The sequence below is a fragment of the Mugil cephalus genome, chromosome 10 (genome assembly GCF_022458985.1).
Source record: "Mugil cephalus isolate CIBA_MC_2020 chromosome 10, CIBA_Mcephalus_1.1, whole genome shotgun sequence".
Taxonomy (NCBI): domain Eukaryota; kingdom Metazoa; phylum Chordata; class Actinopteri; order Mugiliformes; family Mugilidae; genus Mugil; species Mugil cephalus.
This window is the reverse complement of record NC_061779.1, coordinates 6,780,655-6,803,157: the sequence shown is the minus strand read 5'-3', so window position 1 is coordinate 6,803,157 and position 22,503 is coordinate 6,780,655. Positions and strand designations below refer to the sequence as shown.

Below are 22,503 nucleotides of genomic sequence, written 5' to 3'. Positions count from 1 at the left end.
ATGTAGAAGAAAGCCAGTGTCACCAAGTTTTTTTTTTTTCCCGAACAGAGCAAGATGAAGACGACAAGTCAGAGAAAATATGAAGGAAAGAGAAAGTACAGGTAGGAGAAGCGACGGTAAAACAAGACATTTAGAGAAGAAATTGAGTCAAACGTAGAGGGAAAAGAGAAGAAGAAGAAAAAAGGTGGGAAGAACCGGAGGAAGGGAGAAAAGATGTTTGCTTGTTATTGCAGCACTAATTTTCCCCCTGGAGCTCATTAGAGTCTGCAGAGAAACAAACCACAAAACCTTAAAAACCAACAGAGTGAAAAGACAGAGACCAAGAGTGAGCATTGGAATAAACTAAAGACTAAATAAATGGAAAAGGGAGGAGGAACAGAAGATGACAAAAGTACGGCGAAGAGAGGCCAGTGACTGAGTTTGGTGTAACGATATAAAGAGACCAACACACACACACACACACGAGTCACATATAACGAACACACCACCTACTATCACACACCTCGACACACTAGGGGCTGCACGTCTGCAGCTGCTTTCAGAAGTTCTGCCATCTTCAACAAAACAAACCATCAGGCCAGACGTAAAGTAGGTTTAAGAAAAATAAAAGTACCATTTAATTTTATTGATTTCTTCAGAGCAAATAAATAAGAAAACAGTAGATAAATTGAGTTGATTGATTGAGAAATCAAAGGATACTGTCATAGTCTAAATATTCACATGTATTTTACAGTCAAAATAATAATAATAATAATAATAATAATAATAAAAGTCCTTTTAGCTATAATTCTTTTTATATAGTCTCAGCTTTTTAGCCACAACTTGGTTTGACCCAAAACAAAAACAAGAAGCATGTTTTTTTTTTTTAATCAGAAGAGCAGAATGGCAGCCGCCTCAGATTTCCACACAATCACTAGTAAGTTTCTCTTAGAATATTTTTTTTTTCTTTTAAATAACACTGAAGTACGGAAATACAGATATTATAGTCATCAACCAGATTCAGTTTTCAGTATTAGTATTACCATTATTATCATCATAATACCAGGAGAATAGAAACAGTGGCTTAAGTCTTGATATATTTATATATATATATACCGTGTAAATTTTATATATATATATATATTAAAGTTCATGGTTGTTTCAGTGTCCACAGTCCAACATTGAAGAAAAGCAAGGAAGGACCCGTGCTGGGAGGCGAACAAATACAGCAGCAGATAAAGATGTGTGGAAGGGGGAGGGGGGATGGAGGGATGATGAAAGGAGCGAGTGAAGTGAGTGTGTTGGGGGGGGTTCACGGAGGTATACAAAAAGGAAGAGAGAGGAATCTGCACTGGTGGGGAAACAGCATAGCTGAAGGGGAAAGAATCCTGGGGAGGAAGGGAAGCAGACATGGAGAGAGGAGATGGACGTGTGAAGGATGACGGTTGAGTCTAATGTTTGCAGAGGAAGATGTCAAAAACACTAAAGCAAATAGGTGGATGGTGAAACAAATGAAGGAACTTTGACACAAGACGCGTTAGGAATCTTGTTTCAGTGGCCACTTTGGTTAATGGAAGGGAATATTGTGTCTTGTCCTTTAAATTGCACTTTTTTTCTGACAATTTAAACAAGATTAGGATCTTTACCTGACTTTAAACAAAAGCCACGAGCCCCCCCCCCCCAAATAAATAAATAAATAAAAATACATTATAAAGTTTAATACTACTATGTGCAAGGTTATGAGCGAGGGTTACATAAAGGGGGAATGTTACAGGATATATAAAACACAGCTTCACAGGGAAGGTAAATGTGTCCTCAGCCTCTGATTTTGTGATCAGAGTTCAGTGTTTCCCGCTATAAAAATTCTATTTTGGCTTCGTGGTAGAGGCTGATCCGAAATCAGTGCAATTTATGTTCAAATGGTTTACGGGACACAGGTAATGTGGGGACCAGTTCATCAAGAAACATTCCTCAAAGCTCATGTTGATGGTGATCAATGAACAAAACGACGGGATGAGTGGGCGGAGGATGGATGGAGGGAGGGAGGGAAGGAGGGAGGGAGGGTTACACTTGGGCTTTAGAACATATAAATGATCAAATGCGTCTTTCAGCGGAGAATAAAAAAAGTTTTGGCTGTCCAAAGCTGTAGTCGAGCCACAGAGAACACAGAGGGAGGAAAGGGATGTATGAAAAGGACAGATGAAAGGAGGAAGGGAAGTGAAGAAGCCGGCCGTACACTCGTGTACTGGCGCTCTACCCTCGTATCTCATATCTCTCTAACATCCCTCATCCTTCCTCATCTCGCCTCCCGCTGCAGCGTTCCAAACAGAAGTCTGCTGTCACATTCCCGCTTCTTCTCCTTTTCCTCTCGTCCGTGTCCTTTTACCGTTTCCCGCGCCCATCTTCCTCCGCGCGTTGCCTTTTTCCGTCACCTTCACCGCACTTTTCCGTTTTCCACCAGCGCCTCCTCCTTCATTTCCACCCCCGCTCCTCCTCCTCCTCCTCCTCCTCTCTACATGGGGAACACCAGGAAGCCGGAGAAGGTGGAGTATTTCCATCCTCCCATGAGGTTTCCTCTCTCCAGTTTGAGGTAGGCCCGGTCCCCTTTCTCCATCTGGATGAGGACGCCGTTGCTGGCCGCCTCGCGCGTCACGTCTTGGTCGCCGGCAAATGCAGAAATCACCGGCCAGCCGTTGTGCATCAGGCTCACCTGGATGGGGTGAAAGGAAACAGAATGAATAAGAGGGGGAATTGGCTCACAGGAGCAGCGCACGCCAGGGGTATTCGGTTTGAGAGAAAGATGTTTAGACCCTTTCTAGTTTTATATGACGTGCACGTTTAACAAAATCAGTAGCACTCATTTGAGGAAATTGGGATTTCATCATTTCCAGTTCTGCTTTTGCATTAAAACAAACAATTATATTCTGATACACACTGGGGACTTTTTTTTTTTTCAAAAACTACTTCCAGTTCAAAGATGATGCTTATTTCTTTTATACTTCTTCTCCTACAAATTCCAAATACTTAATGTGATAATGTTTCCATGTAAATGAAGATTTTAAAAACAATGTATGTGGTTATAATCATACAAGAGAATGTTTAATTGGCAGCTCCATGCTACGTGGCTAGCATGGTATCTATAGATTTGGATTTAAGAAAATTACAAGACTTAAAGCAGAGCACACTTCATTTTTTTCAATCGAAGGAGATTAAACCGAGACATTCACAAAAGGCTCACGCTGCGGCTGACTCGACAAATCCTTCAGCGGGGAACGACATCTCCTCCCTACACGGAGAAGCACTGTAGCTGTCAATGACGTGTCCCCTCCCTTCACAGGCCAGACAGCCGCTTTCATCGCGCCTCTTTTGAGCGGCGGCAGAAACACGAGCACCGCCTGGATTCGTTCCCCTCCCCGTATGCTTCGCTTAAGTGAAAACGTTGTTTCATTCTGCCCCCGTTACCGGTGCGGCGCTAAAACAAACCGAAAGGAGTGTTTTGGAGAAATGTCTGTTTATGCAGGATCACACTTCATAAACCCTGCGAGATTACGGAGCTTCCCGTGAGCGGGCTCGCTGTACCCTGACAAGAAAAGAGAAACGACCGCGACTACGCAGCGGCGGATGTGGGAAAGCGAGCATCTGTCACTTGGTTATGTCACCCCGCTTTGTTGGAATGGATGTTGATACTGTAACATTTAAATGTGATAATTAAAAACACACGCGCGCGGCGTCTAGAGTGACAACAATTGTGATCAGAAATTCCAATTTGACTGTTTACACGGACACTATGACTAACGTGTGTGTTCACAAGCCCCCGAAACATCAATCAGAAGCTGACTTTTGTGGCACGCACAAAGCGGTTCTGCCATAAATAAAACCACACGACTGAAGTCTCCAACGACGCTTCCCACGTCAAGTCTGCCTTCTGGAAATAAGTCACATCCACTCGTGTTTAACCCCCTCCGCAGTGCAAACATTTAGAAGCAGAAGCAGAGTTTCCAGTCAGAGAGAAAGGATCTAATATTTTCCTGTTGCGCCTCGGTCTGATTAAAAATTCTTTCAGACGGGGCCAGTGTCTTTGATTGAGTTGGTTAAATGAGGCCTTTTTAATTCTGATTATGAGTGGAATCCAGTCTCCATGTAAACACAAGAGACGTCTGCGCTAATTGGCCCACATGTTTCCAACTATACAACCTGTGTGTGTCGTCCCTATTCCCGTTCTTCTGCCTCCTGCGCGTGAATGAAATATAATAATAAACGGGTTATATCTTCACAACTCTAAGGGCCGTGTGGATAATTTTGGTCACCTGTGACACAAACACCAGTGAGTGTTAGAATAAAGATATATGTTACTGTGTCAGAGAAACACACATTATTTAGAGAAAAAAAAACACCTGATAAGTGGTTTAAAAGCCCAGTTCAAATATGAATTAGTAATGTAAAATCTGATGAGTAACTGTGCAAAAGTAGGTGGAAAAAAAGGTGAATCTGAACAATTTTTAGAGATGTTTTAGCTCATATTTATGTCCAGGCAGAATCAACCTTTCTCAGGTACCAGTTTCAAAAACGAATTTAGTTTCACTGATATATCACTAAATACAAATACAACAGTTTTTACTCATTCACCCAGACCGTGTGTAAAAGCAGGTGAAATTGGTGAAACTCAGAGGAGAATATCTCGACAACCGATTTGTCAATTTTAATGATTGACACCTCTATCAACCAATCAGAGTCTAGAGAAACGAAAGCAATGACAATCCAGAGCGAAGTAAACACAAAAATCGCATATGGTCGGCCACCCTACACTCCAACCTAGACGCCTCTTCCTTTTCATGTAAACAAACGGGAGCTTCCTCATTCATTTCAAACTGACGCAGAGTCATAGGAGAAGCCATTAGAAGCGCTTTTTGGAGCTGAAATATAACTTTTAATCACAAAACAGCAAAGGTAAGACATACTTTGTGACTCTTCAGCTTGTAGCTCTCTGAGATTTTGTCGCAGTGAAGAGACAGACATATGCAGCATCTTTGCTTGTGTGAGGTTAAGTGCGATGAGGTTAGTACAAGCACTAAATGAGAAGTTCGCCATATTTGTGTTTTCGTTACGTTCCCATATAGTTGCTTTAGGTTTTATTTGTGTTTCGTTTAGGTGGCAATGCCTGATGGAGGCTTTTAGACGAGTTTCTCCCCGTCAACATATTCAGAATGGTGCATGCTATCATGCACGTATCTCACCTCAGCCCCCCATACAGGGATCCAAGTGGTTTTAAAAGGCAGGCTCAGTAACAGTGTATATTGTATCTATATTGTATTCTGTATCTATATTGTATGGCCTGGTCAGGCACCAGATATAAAATGGTGTAGGGAATGGGTGGATAGATGGGTTGCATCAGACTGTAAGGATTTGCAAGAGTTGCAATATTTTATCCACAGATTTTCACCGAGGCTTTTCGGACTTATTGTACCATTTACTTTATCAGATACAACACAGTAAAAGTCGTACCTCTACAAACACAGAGGTGTAAAGACCCCCAGGATGCGTTCTAAACCCACCACCTGCAACGCTCAGAGGGGTAAAAGTGAGGCACTTTAATGAAGCAACAAGCTGTTTGTTGGTTTGTTGTGCACCAGACCACAGACCAAACGACATGCATCCACCACTATTTGTTTCTTTACAACATTTACCCAGAATTCAGAGGTTTCACAAAAGAACCATTTATTTCAGTCAGAAATTCACATCTGAGCTCTAAATATGTCAAATATATTTCTGTACACTCTGGAAGCAAGTAATTGTAAAACTGTCAGTAACTAATGGAACACAGTTGTAAACATCTCATAATTATACTCTTATCCACCTCATTCTGCCTGATGGTCAGGACTGTGTGTGTGTGTGTGTGTGTGTGTGTGTGTGGGCAGGAGATGGAGAGCCTGTCAGAGTCAAGAGCTCTCTTGGCCCGACACTCCTCTTGAATTGAACATTGTAACACAGGCTGTGCGTGTGTGCGAACGTGCGTTGCTATGTGTGTTGCTCTGAGCCGTGAGCCCGTGAATCAGATGAAAACACTATGTTTAATCATTTTTACAAATTGTCAGAACAGAAAAAGCAAAGGTCGTGGAAAAAAAAAAATTAAACATTTGACAACACTGAAAATTTTGTTAGTTAACGGTGCAGAGAACCGGAGAAGTGTCTGGTACTGGTATATATTTACAGAATTTAAGGCCATATTTACTGTATACAGTGTCATGTAATTATTTATCTTAATAAATATATTAGTGAAGTGTGGATGAACTGTGTATTTCTGTGAGTACTGATGTTCTTAATAATGTCTTCATTACCTAAACTTAGTTACACACCTGATAAAGTGTCAAACACACGCTACAACATCCACAGTGTGACTGGAACTGCTGCACTGGATCAGTCTAGCTGCATTAAAATAATCATTTTACTCTATGACTATTTGGGAAAAAGAACAGGCAACAAAGGCCTCACTCAGTTGAGACGTCGTAGACGACCAGGATGAGTTGGAGGTGGGAACGAGGAAGGAGCTGCATGAAGGACGGTCTGAGTGGTTGAGTGACAGAATTGCAATTTAAAGAACACGGACTTGGAATTGATTGGTTCTGAGAACAGCAGCAAACAGAGAAATCTAGGACAAGATCAGTGACGCTGAAACAGAGAATGAGAGGGACGGACTCAGACTGACTGTGGAGGGATAAAAACAGAACTATTAAACTTTTTCCTAAACTTCAGTTAATGTCCAAAAATGCACAAACGGGACTAATGGAACCAGACGAAGCAGCCACAGTGAGCTGGTAGATGAGGAGCTGCATACCTCCAATTTCTTCACTCAGGTACCCAACTGCTATAAATGGCAGATAATGGTTCCTCTCAGAAAAATGGAAAAAGGCCAGTTATTACCCCGTTTCCCATTAAACAGCTTGTTTAGTTGAATTTTGTGAAATTTGCTGGTTACCACTGAAATAGAACTGAGCCAGGGCTGCCAGGTACATTTTGTTTTTGTCTGTTTGTTGTTTTGCATGAACACCAGATCAGACAAATATTTCCACTGAACAGACTAGTGTGTAGTGAATTCATAATTTCCCTCGACACAAATACCAGCGAGCAGTTCGGCTAATGTGAGATGGTGCTTTTTTAGAGTCTCCTTCGAGTAAAATCACGACTGCTTTAATACGTGTCTTGGTTGATTGATTACAAACATTACACCGTTTTCGAGAGTCTTCAATCACCGAAGAACGATGAACTCTAATCAATTCCAACTTCCATGTTATGAACATGAAATCTGGATCTTATCCTGCCATGCAGCCCGTTGCACATTTTTTGGAGGCCTTTCAAGGGCAGTAAACGGGCGGATGAATGGATGGATGAGAATAGTAACCAGTAGGGAGAAATGGGCAGAAGAGGAAGACGGGGGTGAAGGGGAGCGGTGAGAGGGAGGGAGGGGAGGGAGGGTTATGTTGTTTCTGTCCATTGTGCATGAAATGCTTGCAGACAGAGACAGAGATGGCAGACACAGAAGAGCCAGCATCACTACATCACTCAGTTACTCCCCCTCTCCCACAGCCATTCAGCCAAGTCACTCATGTGGAGCACCTACACACTCACGCTTCACACAGACACACACACATACATGCAATATCTCTCTCTCTTTTTTTTTTTCCTCACTGAATTATTTAAACATGTTCCCTGGTTGTGCCTGGAATCTTCTACGTTGCCAAGTTTGTCTACGAGTTAAATTAATGGCTTTTTGGCTTTAGCAGAAAGATCTGTGTTGGGAGGCAGCGACATACACACTCGGTTAAAACAATATGAATTTGGGACAACTCCTGAAAGAACCTAAAGGCTTGTGTGATATTGGTATAGTGAACATGCCATGTAGAAAAAAAGACAAGGGACCGTTTTTTTCACATGGTGTTCTTATAGAAAACGAAGACTTCTAATGGTCACGCATTCAATGCCAGAATTTGACCTAAATTATTAGAGTACAATATTTCATGGGACCCTGGGTCTGCTGTTCAGATATTCAGATATTATCTCAACTATTAAAACAATTTATACAGTATATGAAATGTCCGCACATAAAATAGGAGCATGCGTTTTATATCAGTCCATCTTTAAATTGATACTATGAATATTAAACATAAGCTATTTAGATATGGCATTCTATGGACAAATACATGCAAGACTGAATAAAGCGTCAGCAAATACATTTAATGTATACTTTGCTAGCTAGCACTAACAAAGTTAAGCTATTTGCGTTATGTCTGGAGTCTTATCCTGCCATGCAGCCCGTTATACATTTGTTGGAGACCTTTCAAGGGCAGTAAACGGACGGATTGGTGGATGGATAGATGGATGAGAATAGTAACCAGTAGGGAACAATGGGTAGAATGGGGAAGGCGGTGGTTAAGGGGAACAGTAACAAATACATGTAAGACTAAATAAAGCAAATACATTTAATTGAAATTTAACTTTGCTAGCTAGTGGTAACAAAGTTAAGCTAGTTCACGTTACGTCTGGAGTCTTTTCTTCCGGGTTTTGACCCACGGTCTAAAAAATCAAGAGGGCAAACATCAGGTTTTAACTCTTCATAAGTGGTGGTAACATCATTTTTTTATTGACATTAGCTTCACATGCTACGTGAGTTTTCCGTAACGTTTTCTTTGTCAAGTTAACTTCAGTACAGAGCTGGTGAGTGGCCGGTGTGGAGGGGACAGAGACAATCTGACCAGCAAGGAGAGATGATTTTGGGAAGTAGGAAAAACAAGGCAATCACAGTGTTGTTTGAGACATGCAAAAATATTTCTGTTTCGTTATGAGACCGTGTCGGGTTAAATTAGACGCTGTCAGGGACGCGATAGCATTAACATTGTATGGGAAACGGTGATTACAGTGAAACCTGTAGAAGATAGATATGTTTTCCGATTCATTTCTCCCTCTCTTTCCCTGACACACAGTCAGAGTGTGGTGCGTGCTTGTGATGCATACCTCTAATAAAAGTGTGACAGTGGTGTTGGAAGGATGTGGTTACCGAACTCAAACACACACAGACAAACACACCTGTAGGAATAAAGAGCGTGTCTGTTGTGTGTGCTTGTCTTGCACCTCTCCTCTCTCTGCTTTAACACAGTCTGCTACACCTACACCCTCACAATTACCAGCCATAACTATAAAAGCATGATAACAGGGTTGCGCGTCATGTCAGGGCCGAATCGATCAGCGTTCATTAATGCATAAGCACCAATTAAGTGTCTGAGTAATGGAGAAACAGACATAATAACAGAGAGAGAGGGAGAGAGAATGATAGAGAGGATGGGAAAGCAGAGATAGGATGGTATGGATAGGAGAACATTAAAGAGTAAAATAAGGAGGAATAAAATCCGGCTTTCGATATGTAAACAGAAGTTGTCGTATGTCTCAGTGCAGCACTTAATGCTTAACGACACGATGACATCCTGTTATTGCATCATCAGTTCCTGTCCAGTTGACCGCCTTGACATGACAATGATACTCTTCTGGTTATTTTTTTCCCTCCTTTTTGTCATCCTCTCCCTTTTTTTCCATCCTCTCACTTTCCTTTCATCTGTGCATCTGTTCCTTTGCTTCCCCGTCTTTTCACTCTCTCTTTCAGAGACACGGTGGCGATAAATGCATAATGGCTGCAGCTGTCTGGGCTCTGTGACACCCCTGTCTTTAAAAATGGCAAGTTTCCCCATTGAGAAAGTTTTCTAAAGTTTGTAGTGAAATAAACCCGGGGTTATACAGGAGATGGGTACACGGAAATAGACAAGAGCCTGTTCCTGGGAAAAACGGAGATCAGCAGGTGTAAGCTATATAAAGAAATCTATACATCGTCTACAATAATACAAAGTCACTAAGGCTGCACACACTTCTACCCTCTAGAAAGGTTGAATGATACACTTTTAATTGTAAACCTCTTATAGATCAACATGGTAGGCATCGATAACACGTCCCAATGATGTTTCACAACTAACCTTAAAATTTGCAATTAACATAAGAACACTGCTGTTATTGTTGTGCAGAAAAGTCCAACTAAAGAAAAATAAATCCTAATCCTTAGTGACAGGACTTCTGGTGTATATTATGTGTGTGGGATATCAGCATCAGTAGATTTCACTGGGCCTGTTCAGACCTTGCATTAAGATCAAATCTGGGAAATACAGGATGCACCGACATCACATTTGGAGGTGGTCTGGCTCTGTGTCCTGGGTCGCATTAAAGACGTTCTATACTCAACAAGACTGCTTCTGTTTCAGCAGAGTTTTCTTTCATTCATTCAGGAAATAAAAAAACAAAAAAAAAAAACAACACACGGCCACTGTTTAAAAAGAAAATCCACCATAAGTGATGTTTGCTCATTAGTAATGAGAGCCTTTTAAAATAGTCTGTCCTTGTAGTTGGTATAACTCAAAAAATAAATAAATCCAAGTAAGAATTTCCAAATGAGTACACATCTGTGATTCTGTTAACTACTGATGCAGGGGCATGTGTGGTTAAGTTATGTATTTCCTAATTTACCAGCATCTTTATTTACCTTCACTACTGTAGACTATGGTGCTTATGGAAGCTTCCAGGACTCGAGTTATAATGTGAGTCACTGTGGATGTTAATAAATAACAACTTAACGTGTGAAGTCAAAGTCATGATACATAAAACAATGCGGCTCTCAGTTCTGGAGCAGCAGTAGAAATCCATTAGAAACATCATCTGTTAAAATATTCTACAGCAGCACAGATGATGTCGGGGGTTATTTGGACACAGAGACAAAAACGAGATGAGATGCTGAGACGTAGGTTTATGTCAGGTCTGAACACATGTACCTAAAGCTGGTCACTTGTGATTGGATGGTCCAGACTGGATCATAAAACAAGGTCTGAACAGGATGGAACAGTGTCACTCAGACAAAGTTGACTAAAAGCATAATATTAAAAACTACAGTAGTTGTCTAACTCAGTTTCTACTTAGATACATAATTTCACATGTCACAAGCTTTGTATTTTGGGACTGAAGCTCTTCCTGTTCCACAGTCTCAGTTGTCATTAGTATCTGGAACATGTTTGCTGTTTAGCAGCTTTTAAATGTAGGTCAGCGTTGTTTATTTGGTGGAATCAACTCGCTGTTTTGTTTTCAGATTCTGTTCTTCAGAGCAGATATTGAGGAAACGTACAGTTGCTGCTTTGTACAACACAATCGACAAAAGCAATTACTGGTATTAGCCAGCTGAGCTAGTCATGTTTTTGTTGTTTAATTTGTAAATGGAACAGAGTAAAACATTTCAGTGTCTGCCTGTTGAAAGAGCAGAAACGCTCGCTAACGGAGATTTTAGATAACGGGATAACAGAGCCTAAATTTAGTCTGAATTTGCAACAACAGTAAATGCAAACAGCAGGTCAGGTTCCCAACTTTTTTCGTTAGACGAACTCCTTCAAGTTGATTCTATTTGGTTTGTAACTACACTGTAACTTCCTTTTCATCCAATTGAACGTTTAGGTCATTTTGATTAACTTTTAATTTGGAGGCAGAACCTGGAAGTTACAGCAATATATCCATTGCATTTAGCAAAATATATTTAACTATTTTATCATACCTTCATTTACAAATCTATTACAAACGACTATTAAAACCATAAACCAATGGCACTGGCCAAATATTTTGTTAAACAAAATAGCAGTACAAAATGAAACCAGCAGAAGATCACCATAGTTAAATTAATGAATGAATGACCCAATGACCCATAAATGTCCACTTTTCCATTAATAGAGTAGACTTTGATCCCTTGTCCTTTCAGCATCAAGCTATTGCTCTTCAAACGGTATCCTAGCTACTGCTCTGACCAGTCGCCTGCGTTAAAGCCTACATGTTTTTTTTTTGTTTTGTTTTGTTTTTTTTGGTCAGTGTGGAACTTACTATTAATAATCTACAACAACAAAAAAAAAAAACGTGGGCACTACAACGACCTGTTGTTTATGTACTGTAGATTGCAGAAGGCTATTACGAGCTTCCTGGATTCTGCCAAGCACACAGGAGCCACACAGGCCCCCCGTCACTGTTCTGCTCGCTCAATATGTGCTGCGACTGACAAGCATCTGTGCTGCTGTCATTATCCTAGTGTTAATATTAAACACATGAAAGCAAAATGAGTTTTCTTGGGGCAACCTTTCAGGTAAGTTACAGCATAAAAGTAACACGAGGGACTTGTTTCACACAAACTGGCAAATGGGCGTAAAACCGGTATAAAAACGGCCTCTGTCAAAGGACTGTTATTAGTGCTCTTCTCTGCCTTACGGTAAATGACACTGTTCTGTCATTAGGAGAAACAGTTGGAATAAAACAGGCATTGGAGACCAAAGTTGTAGTAAATACATAAACTAGTTAATTTTAAGTATTTTTTATTTATTTATTTATTTTAAACACTGTTGAAATATTGACACACATACGCCTGCTATTTTCTTTTCTTGCTTTCCGAAAATGATGAAATATTACTTGGGTAATTATGGTATCAGGCTAATGTATGTATGTATGAGAGTTTAGGGTTATGTGCCGTCCAGTCTTGATGCTCTTAGATCATCTAGATCACGTAGTTTCAGATTTCTAATTGTATCGTCACAAGGTGGTCAATGTTATCCACTATCTCCTGTCAGTGGTTTTAATGTTGTGGCAGATTGGTGTATGTCTCTGTTTTTTAATGGCTTTGAGGCTACAAACAATCTGACAGACTCAAGACTTGCTTTTGCTTCAGTGTGAAGCAGAAAGTATTCAAAAAGATGTAGGCAGCCGAAGTAAAGGCTTGAACTTTTCTAACCGATTGAAATTATAGACCCGGGAACAAAAACAGATTTTAAAATACGGCAGCCAGTCTTCATTAAAACTGCCTCAAGTTAACAGCACCATTAATCTGAGGAAACCACTGGCCAAAGTCTTTAACCATCAATTTTCTTTTCCTTTGGTGAGAAGCAAAACATGAAACTCTGAATCTGCTGCCAAACGTCAAACACCAGATGATGAAGGGTAATTAAGATAAATCATTTTAAAAAACTTCAACAAGAACAGATGGTCCTGTGATTTTTTATAGCATTTACACACACGCGCACACACCCACATACACACACAAGAGAAAATTGAATATATCACCATTAAATTAGTTAACAAAAATGAGCGTATATTATTCATATTATTCACACCAGGCAATAGCTGTCATGAGACACACGACTTAGGAAGACAGGACAAATCCAATAACTACACGAAATCATTTTGCAAAAAATAAAAAATAAAAATCTCAACCTCAGATAAAGGGTCTGTAATGACACTCTGACAAAACATACATCCACCCATCAGCTTGAGGCCTCTGAGTCAGCTGCAGCTTGAAATTACAAACAGTTCTCTACCCTCTGGTGTTAACACAGCCTGACATTTGAACCCGTACTAGGGGGCTTCTCCGTGGCTCTTGTTCAACATATATACTATGATGCAAGTGCTGCTTTCATTTTGGCAGCAGATGCAAGTAAACTTTTTTTTTTTTTTTTCTCGATTGTCCGATCATCAAACTGCCTCATAGCCCTGCTAAAACATAACCATGAGATGGAAAGATTCATTTCTAATGACTGGTCTGAAACTGAGGAGAAAATCAGTGCTGAAGTTAAACTTAAGTCCCAAATATTTGTTGGCATGAAAGTAAAAGTAATTTTTTTAGACTATGTCTACAGTCCAAATGACTCACTGTTTTCTTTTGTGATCATCTTGTTCATTTTAAAAACAATGAATATCCAAAGAACACTTTTTTTCCCTCAACACCTCCTCTCTTTCACACATAAATACAAAAATCAGTACAACTTCCTATAATTAATGTTCTGAGAGAGAAAATGAACACAGGTTCAAGTGACACCAAGCATCTGGCACGTTCACTGTGTTAATGTGTGTACTTGTAATACTCATAAAGTGGAGATATAAATCTTTTTCCTTTTAGGGGCCAAGAAAAGAAAAGAAAGATGAATCTTTTTGCATGTGGAACAAGTTGAACTCTCGCAGTGCCAGGAAGTTGGAAGACATTACTTAGTAACTGAGAAGTCAAATTGAACTAAACCCATGGTAAAGGCTAATTATCACATCACAATGCAAAAATAATGAACGTTAGATGAAGGACTTTGCCACTTAATTCAATTTCAATTCAAATCTGACAGAAAGATGAGCAGCCGATTATGTTTTGGTCTGTTTCTGGTCAATGGAGACTTGGCTACCGGTCATTTCAGACAGCTACACTCAACGGCACTGGGCTAGTTTTATTCTTATGGCTAAGATCACATTTCAATTTTAGAATCCGTCAAGTAATGCATTTCCTTTAATTCAACAGTGGAGGAGCAGCAGTGTTCTTATTTTAAACCATGTGGTAATCAGACATACAGTTTGAGTCATCATTTACATAAAGGTTCACGTGAGAAGTTGACATTAAATCTGATCTAAAGGGCACAAGAACAATACAGAGAAACTATCACATTAAAGTGATAATCCTGACATTCACAGCTATGGGAGGCATGTTTAACAAGGTACTTGGTGCATTTCTTTAACACACTGACTTAAGCCTTTACTCACTGAAATTTCAACCCTAGAGTGTTAATATAGGGAATAAGGGGACTTTTTTTTTTTTTTTTTTTTTACTTTGATAAAATATTTCATATTAATTTAATTTGAATGGAGAAAATCAAGATGAATGGTGTTTTAAGTGGTAAACAAATGTAAACATGTGTTTAGACCATTAGAAGTCAGTTATAAGTGCTGACTCAGGCACTTGTTAACATCCACATCATCATCATTACGCTACTTGGTACCGACTTGTGGTACATTACACCACTCGTGGTACCGAATAAAGCAGTAATTCTCAGCGTACGTGCAGAGGTGGACCTTGAAAACCACATGAGAATGTTTCCTTGATCTTCTCTCACTGGCTGAACTAAAACCACATGGTTCTTGACCTCACTGAGAGGAACAAAGATGCAATTTAAAATGAGTGCTGAAGTTACCATATATAGTTCCTTGCCCCACAAAAAGCTAATGCGCAGTACTTCACTTTGGAAAAATACAATTTCTTGACAATGGATAATTTCAGTCACCAGTACTGTCACATCTCCCCCCAAACAAATTCATTAAAATGGCACATTTAATAAAAGAACTAATGGCATAGCATTAATTAAAAGTTGAGTTTTACATTTGACATTAGTTTTTCAGACATACTACACTATAATGCTTGATTCTTATTAGTGTAAGCAACCAATCAGTATCACTTAATTGGGAAACTGACAATATAGTTTGTGTACCACATGACATACCACCCGTCAATGGCCAAGTGCTGCAGTTATTTGACAATTAAGCTATTGAGACAATAAAAACTTTTAACATTTAAATATCAAACACAGTAATAAAATAGAGGCGTACTTGGGGAAACAAGACTTAATTTAGCCTGTTACAATGCTAACATTTGAAAAACATACTGTACAACTCAGGCTGGTGAGAATGTTGTTGTTTTTCATTCATTTAGTCGTAAAGAAGCGTACTGGACGAACTGAGATCGTGATGGTGGCAGTGGATGAAAAGATCATCAGCAAAATTATCCTGAGGGGGACACGAACAGGAACACATCTACCAAATGTGCAGCCCAGCAACTGAGTGAACGTTTCACTGAGACAACACATACACCGATCAGGCATAACATTACGACCACCTTCTGTCAGACCCAAACGTTTGCTGCCAGTAGAACATTGTATCGTCAAAAGACGGTCCTGTCAGTGGTCATAATGTTGTGGCTGATCAGTGTATCGCGGTGATATTAAGGTGAAAAAAGTGTCTCGGTTCATTTTCTGCCAATATATCTGGTACATGTTAGAATCTTAACTGGTGGTGCAGCGGATTAGCAGAGTCAGCAGGTTTCCTCCTCTGGGGACAATGAATGTCTCCGCAGCCTAATCTAACCGGTATCTGTTCAAAATATATGAGCCTGATTTAAAACACGGGAACAACGGACTGACATCTCTTGAATAACATGGCATGAGTACACAGAATTGTCTATACCCACCCTTGAAATACATCGTGTGTGTGTGTGCGTGTGTGTGTGGGCCCTGACAACTGCAAGAATATACCGTCTCGATGGCTTTTTCTTCCTGCTTTCTCCCGTCATACTTTCAAAGTCAAGCGAACACAGGAACAGATAAGACGTTTATTTATGTGGCTTTGTCTTGCTTCTCATTTCCAGGCGTCTCCACTCAATAAGAAGAACATTGTTGAACGACTAACAGAGGGACAGAGTATTCCTTTTTCTTTTTGTTATGTAGTAACTCATGCGGCTCATTCTGTTCGTACTTGTACTAAGACACTGTGCGCTGCTGGCCACTCACGTCCCTCTGACGCTCAGCTGTAGTCCACTGAAAATGAGCCATCCTAGTATTTGTTATATTATCTTGAGTCTGATCCAAGTCTAAAGTTTTCACTGTAATTGAAGAAAAGATTTGAATTGTGAAGCCCAATCATTGACGCTCATCTTCACCTCTACTCTTATTACACCACAGTTTAATTTGTTAACACCTGTTAAAGTGTTAACACTCACTCTCCACTCATCTGTTTCATCTTCTGAAGCTTTTCTGAACGAATCTTTAAAATCTGATCCAGTATATTGGTCATAGGCCAAAAATCAGTTGCATTTAGTTCACTGTGCATTTATTACTTCATGATGGTAATTCAATATTATTCTACACTAAGATATGAATGCTCACAGTCGAGGTAAAATAAAAGTGAAAGAGGGCTAATTTTTGTGTTTGGCCCACGTCTCATAGTTGTGTTGGCTGTAGTGGAACGCTGCACAGGGAATGCTACTATATTAAATAAACTGTTTGATGATATTTTAGGACATCTAGCAGGGATGTGGCTAGAGTAAAGTTTCATCTCAGTGCTTCTACTGCATGTATCAATCTTTAAAAGCGTTTTAAAACGGAATTTGCCAGCACTTTAATGAAGCGGTGACTGTATGGGACCAGCACTTTGCGACATGACTTTTTAAAAAAAACTATTTTTAAACGGCATCCATTTTAGATTATAAAAACATTTCAATATATGAATGTGTTGTTTAACAAATAAGCATGATCAAAATTATTACCTCGATATTTTATCTCACATAATTCAGTCATTAGATTAATTACTAGGAAAAAAGGACAGACTATAGTCCACATCAATTGTGGACATCCTGCCTTGCAATTATATGAAAATTGGTAAGTTGCTACTGTGATTTGTTTTCCTTGGCAAGTAGAAAATACTATATGACTTTCATACAAATGAGTTCAATCAGGATCCCATGTCGTACCGTAATTAATGTTAACACCAGTAATGCTAAACGCACACAACATGAATGTAGTAAACTGAAACAGCACTGGACTGTGTTGGTATTACAAGCAGTCTCCCTGCATACGGTAAAACTAACAAGGACAGCGTTTTGTATTCCCAGTCTGCTGTACAGCATTTGAAACTGGGTAAAGAATCTTATCACAATACATGATGAACCCAATGACCTAAACTTGAGAATAAAATGTGTAATGGAACATGGAAGCAAGGGAAAACATTAAAAGGATTCAGGTAAAGTTAAGGTTTTCAGGGTAGTGCGCTAACAGCAGTTTGAAGCAGTGCCTCCTTTTTCTTCCCTAAATGGAAAAATCACAGCGACTGAAAAGGCCTGTAATCAACACACGGCGTGAGGCATTGTGGGGCAGGCTCCTCGTTAAGCTTTCAGTGCTCTGATCCTTTAACCTGGGGCCTTCACGAAGGCCCCTACTGAATTCACACTTAAAATACGAACAGAAAATATCACTTATTCACACCACATTCATCACCACACTATTTTTTCATAATATTCAATTCCACGATTTACTGGCAAAATATTTTTGCCTTCAGTTACCTTTTCTCATCCGGTGCCAATCTCAGAATAGATGTTTGAAACCAGTTTTTGGACTATTTCGAACATCTACTTCACACTAATAATAGACTGTTGGCTTATGTTGTGTTTGTGTGTCTCTGGAAGAACGTTTACCTTTGTCTAATGTCTATATTTACTTTCTATATAGTTTTATAGTCTTAAAAATACAATTAAAAAAGACACTTGTGATTAAAAAGCCAACCAATAACTTGAGAGCAGCTCACGCTGCTGACTATCCTCCCTTTTTGATCTATGAGCTCTCTGTTCTAAGCTGCAGGTACAAGATGTGCTCAGTTCATGAGAAGGAGTTTATGTGTCTAAATTTATCTTGCGATAGGGCGAAGTGGCACTAGTTGGAAATGTAAGTAGTTGCACCTGAAATGAAACCTGGCAGCAAAATATTTGATGTGTATATTCAGAGTGGTTTTCAAAAACATAAATGTAAATAAGGCATCCATTACTGGCAGTGAGAATAGCTGATGTGTCCCCTTAAACTAAAATATGATGAATGTAAATTGCAGTACTTGTGTTTAATTGTTAGGCAAAGAAGCAAGGACCCGTCACTTCTCTCACCCCTTTCAGAAAGACTGACAGGAAGGGGCTGCTGAGAGACAGAATAAACTGTTTATCCTTCCTTTTGTGCATTTATCCAAGCTCTGCCAATCAATAGTTACTCATGATGTCTTCTTGCCCTCTATCATGCGTTTCATTCTCTCCGATCCCTGCACTCATCATTTCACCCCTTCATTTTCCTTGTTTTGGTTATCCCTTCTCAACTCTTTCTTTTCCTCTTGTCCCTCTCAGTGCTTCATATTTACTCTCAACTGCCCTCCTTTCCCTGCTGTCTCTCCATCTCCTGCATGCACCACAGTAGCTGCCTCTAAGGCAATCAAACAGTGGGAGTTTTCAACGCGGCAGATGCGCTGAATGGATGGAAGGATGAGTGGAAGAGGTTGAGGGTGAGCAGCGCACAGGCTGGATGCTCGGAGGAGAGAGGACAAACCGACACCTGTATTTTTCATGTCAAATAAAAAAACAAAAAACACAAGAGCAGCGCACACATTCAAATTCAGTTTTCAGACGTTATGAATTTTAGAGGATTTATACCAAACTCTAACTTAAATCCAATCTAAATAGATTTTTTAATTATTCCTTTTGCTGCTGTGAAAACCATCAATATCTCATAGTGACACCGTAGCTTCACATCAAGAAGGCAAAAAAACAGACAGAAATAACAGTTCTAATGTTAATGTTGGAGGCATTATCACCGTGCATGGTATGACAGGCTTAATTACACCCGTTGCAGCAGTCAAGTGTGTGCCAGCCACACAAAGATGACTGCGAGCTCGATGTAGCTTTTCCCCCTCAAATATCACCCGCCCCTCTTGTTGTTGTTATTGTCGTTAATGCTGTTGCTGCCATGCTAATTAATTCAAGACTACTGTAATAAAGTATAAGCAGCAAAACATAATGCAGAAGCCCCGGGGACACCGCAGCATAATTACACAACAGTTTAATTTGCAAGAGATACATCGTAATTAACGCTGTGGCTTGTAAAGCTTCATCACGTGCATGTTAAATGCTAGAAATGGGCTTAAGACCACTCAAGCGCTTCCTATCACTTGACACATCAAAAAGGATGTCGAGACTGAGCTAAGGCTTCGTAAAAGGAGTTGTTAGTAGGATGAAAGAAGAGTTGTGATGGGGCTCACTGCAGGAAGTGTGTCTGCCAGAACAAATATGTGAAGAAAGAAAAAAAACATGTTATTTGTGCCATCGTGTGAGTGGCTTTGCGTGTCTGAGAGAGAAAATTAAAATCTCTGTTTGCTGTGTTCAAAACGCACTTAAAGTTTTAATCTTCTGAATAATCAAAAATCTCTGCCAGCCTGCTGCCTCTTCTGATCCAGAGAGGAAGCAGAGAGGAGGAGAGCGCGCACGCTGGCCCCGGTACTCAAAGTAAAGCCTCTGGAGCCTCGCGCCCCTCCTCGCGCGCACCACAGCACCCCGGTCCTCCTGCCGGCCGCGCGCGGTTCATTTGGCTCTGTCCTCTGCGCGTGTATTGATTAATTATGATTGGACCAGCGGGGGGGCGGCGCGCGGCCGACTAGCTTTCATCTGTTAACGCCCACCTACGACGTTGTCTCCGGGGGAAAGACATCTCAAATATCTACAAAATGACTGGCGTTCAACTTTTATGAAGAGAGGGGCAGGGCGAGGGGGAAAAACAATACAAAAAACAAACAAAAACAGCCAAGTAGAGCGCACAGACATACAAACACGCGCACACACACACGTGAAAGACGCTACCTGTATGGTTTGGCGGTTGTAGACTTTGACTACGTGGAAGTTAAAACTGTAAATCCCTTTGCGCGGCGCGTAGAAGTTACTTTTCTCCTCGTCAAAATTCTTCCCAACGTTTACTAAAACCTGAAAGAAAGAAAGAAAGAAAGAAAGAAAGAAAGAAAGAAAGAAAGAAAGAAAGAAAGAAAGAATTTACACTCAGGTAGGCTACTGCAAGTTCACACGGATGCATACATAATGCATTATTATGGATGGAAAACCAAACTGTGGTCTGCATCATAAAAACAGACACATCTCAAATAATTTTAACCTCCACTTAAAATGTCCTCACATTTTACTCACTGCGAAATGTAATCGTCTTTTTTAGTCTTTTTTAATTGAAAATGACGAATCTCACTTTCTTTTAGGCTATTGTATATTTTCTTTTTTTTATTCCTCTCTGCTGAGAATGTAAGGGGCCCCTGAGGTCCCAGACCGCCCGCTCAGATTCACTGATGTAGACAGATACCCCCCTCTTCTTTTATCTTGGCTTCTCTACCTTGTCAGAACATCCAAACTTTATGGGGAATGAGATTGAACTTAATCAATCTTTCAAATGAATTGTTCAATTATGCATCTCTGCAGCCAAATGTCTGGTTTAATGGACGGAGGCGAACTGTCTGCGTGTAATTGAACGGCAGTTTGAGGGAGAATTAACCTTTAACGGCAGGCGGATAGGACCTCGCCCTTGCGACCTGCCGTTACTAAATTATTTGGCGATGTGTCAGTTTCCATGCACCACATCGCCAGCTCAAAAGAAAAAGAAAAAAAAATCAAACATATTCATAAGGATTGATTCTACCTGTCCTACCCTTCCACTTCAGAAATTAATGATAAAAAAAAATGAACCGTCTCCGAGATCGCGCCTCCTTTGGTTATCTCCATGATCTGAGGTGCACCAGATTCTTTCACGCCTACGTCCAGTCACTGTGACATATGTTCTGTGCATCACTCAGTTTAATCTGGATTCTTAGATGTAAGGTACCTTCAAACGTCTTACACGACACATCACTTGACTAAGTTGAGTTCTGTTGTTCATAGTCTGCGTTATCATTTTTAAGGTGCCAAAAAAGCCAATTTGTTTCGTTGTAGTCTTAGGCGCAGGAATTACGCACAGTTTCATTGTTTCCTGGTCTCTGAAACATCCTCTGCATCGTTTAAAACATAGTCTTTCCTTTTCCTCCACATGATATTTGACAGCTCCCACACCAGGTAATATGCATCTTAAACTTCACATGAGCTCTTTCTCCAATTGGTAAATAATAGACGTGAAACTACATCAAGACTAACTGGAAAAAAAACACTCTAAAGTTATTTTTTATTTTATTTTTTCTGTTGTATACTTGTGCTGAAATATAACGGAATACACATTTTTCCTCTTACCCGATCGAAGTAGATGACCATAGTCCGGTTGCTCATCTCGGAGGGCTCGTGGTTGGTGTTCCGGACTGCGGAGAACGCCACCTTGGCGCTGCCCGAGCGCACAGAGATCCCGAGCGCCGTGCCCGTGGGGTCCGCGGTGGGGTTGGAGTCGCACACCACCAGGCACTTTCCCTCCAGGACGATTGGTTCCGTCTCGTTCTGGGCGCGGGCCGGGCTCGCCGCGAGCCACACGGCACTTAGGAGGCAAAACGCCAACATGCCGGACCAGAGCGGTGAACTTCTTCGGTCGTGGTCACACCTCAAACTGTGGGTCTCGTCCCCTTTAAAAAAAGTCAAAAAAGAGTTCCCGGTGTTCCCCCGATTAACCTTAAAAAGGCTCGCAGTACACCTAGATGCCACTCCGTTTTCTTGGATGTAATTAGCCTACAGTAAACTCCCTCGCAGACTCTCTTTAAGGAGAGACGGTTTATTCTGAGGTGTCTCTTCTCCCTTCTTGTTTTTTTTCCTCGAGATTTGCGTTATTACCCCCGTACCTCCAGCGGAGTCAGCAGCGCTTTTCACCTTTTCTTTCCCTCTTTTCTCACTTCTCGGCAGCTTTTCTGTCACTTAGAAACACAGAAAGCGAGAGTGGTGCTCGGTGCGGAGGGGCCCTGGACGAGTGACGAGGCAGCGCAACTCATAGCGCGCGCGGGGGGGCGGGCGAGCTCCGTCTGCTCTCTCTCGCGCGCACTTGAATTATTGATATGTGAGATATGAGAGTTTCAAACACAAAGGGCTCGAGAGGAAGGGATGCGGCGCGCGAGCGAAAGATGCTC

General features: G+C 40.6%; 1 protein-coding gene across 1 annotated transcript; it reads right to left on the bottom strand.

The window, feature by feature from the left end:
• Window positions 1-589: 589 nt before the first annotated feature.
• On the bottom strand, window positions 590-22,496 carry cbln1 (cerebellin 1 precursor). Its single transcript, XM_047595269.1, has 3 exons — window positions 21,689-22,496; window positions 20,273-20,392; window positions 590-2,689 (listed from the first exon to the last, which is right to left on the bottom strand). Exons 1-3 carry the CDS (start codon window positions 21,944-21,946, stop codon window positions 2,492-2,494), a joined length of 576 nt encoding a protein of 191 aa, XP_047451225.1. The 5' UTR covers window positions 21,947-22,496; the 3' UTR covers window positions 590-2,491.
• Between the last annotated feature and the right edge of the window lie 7 nt (window positions 22,497-22,503).

Coding starts and splice junctions, on each gene's coding strand:
- cbln1 (XM_047595269.1), bottom strand. CDS start 21,946: ATGTTGGCGTTTTGCCTCCTAAGTGCCGTGTGGCTCGCGGCGAGCCCG. Junction 20,393..21,688: donor TGGTCATCTACTTCGATCGG/GTAAGAGGAAAA, acceptor TCTTTCTTTCAG/GTTTTAGTAAACGTTGGGAA. Junction 2,690..20,272: donor ACAACCGCCAAACCATACAG/GTAGCGTCTTTC, acceptor CACCCCATCCAG/GTGAGCCTGATGCACAACGG.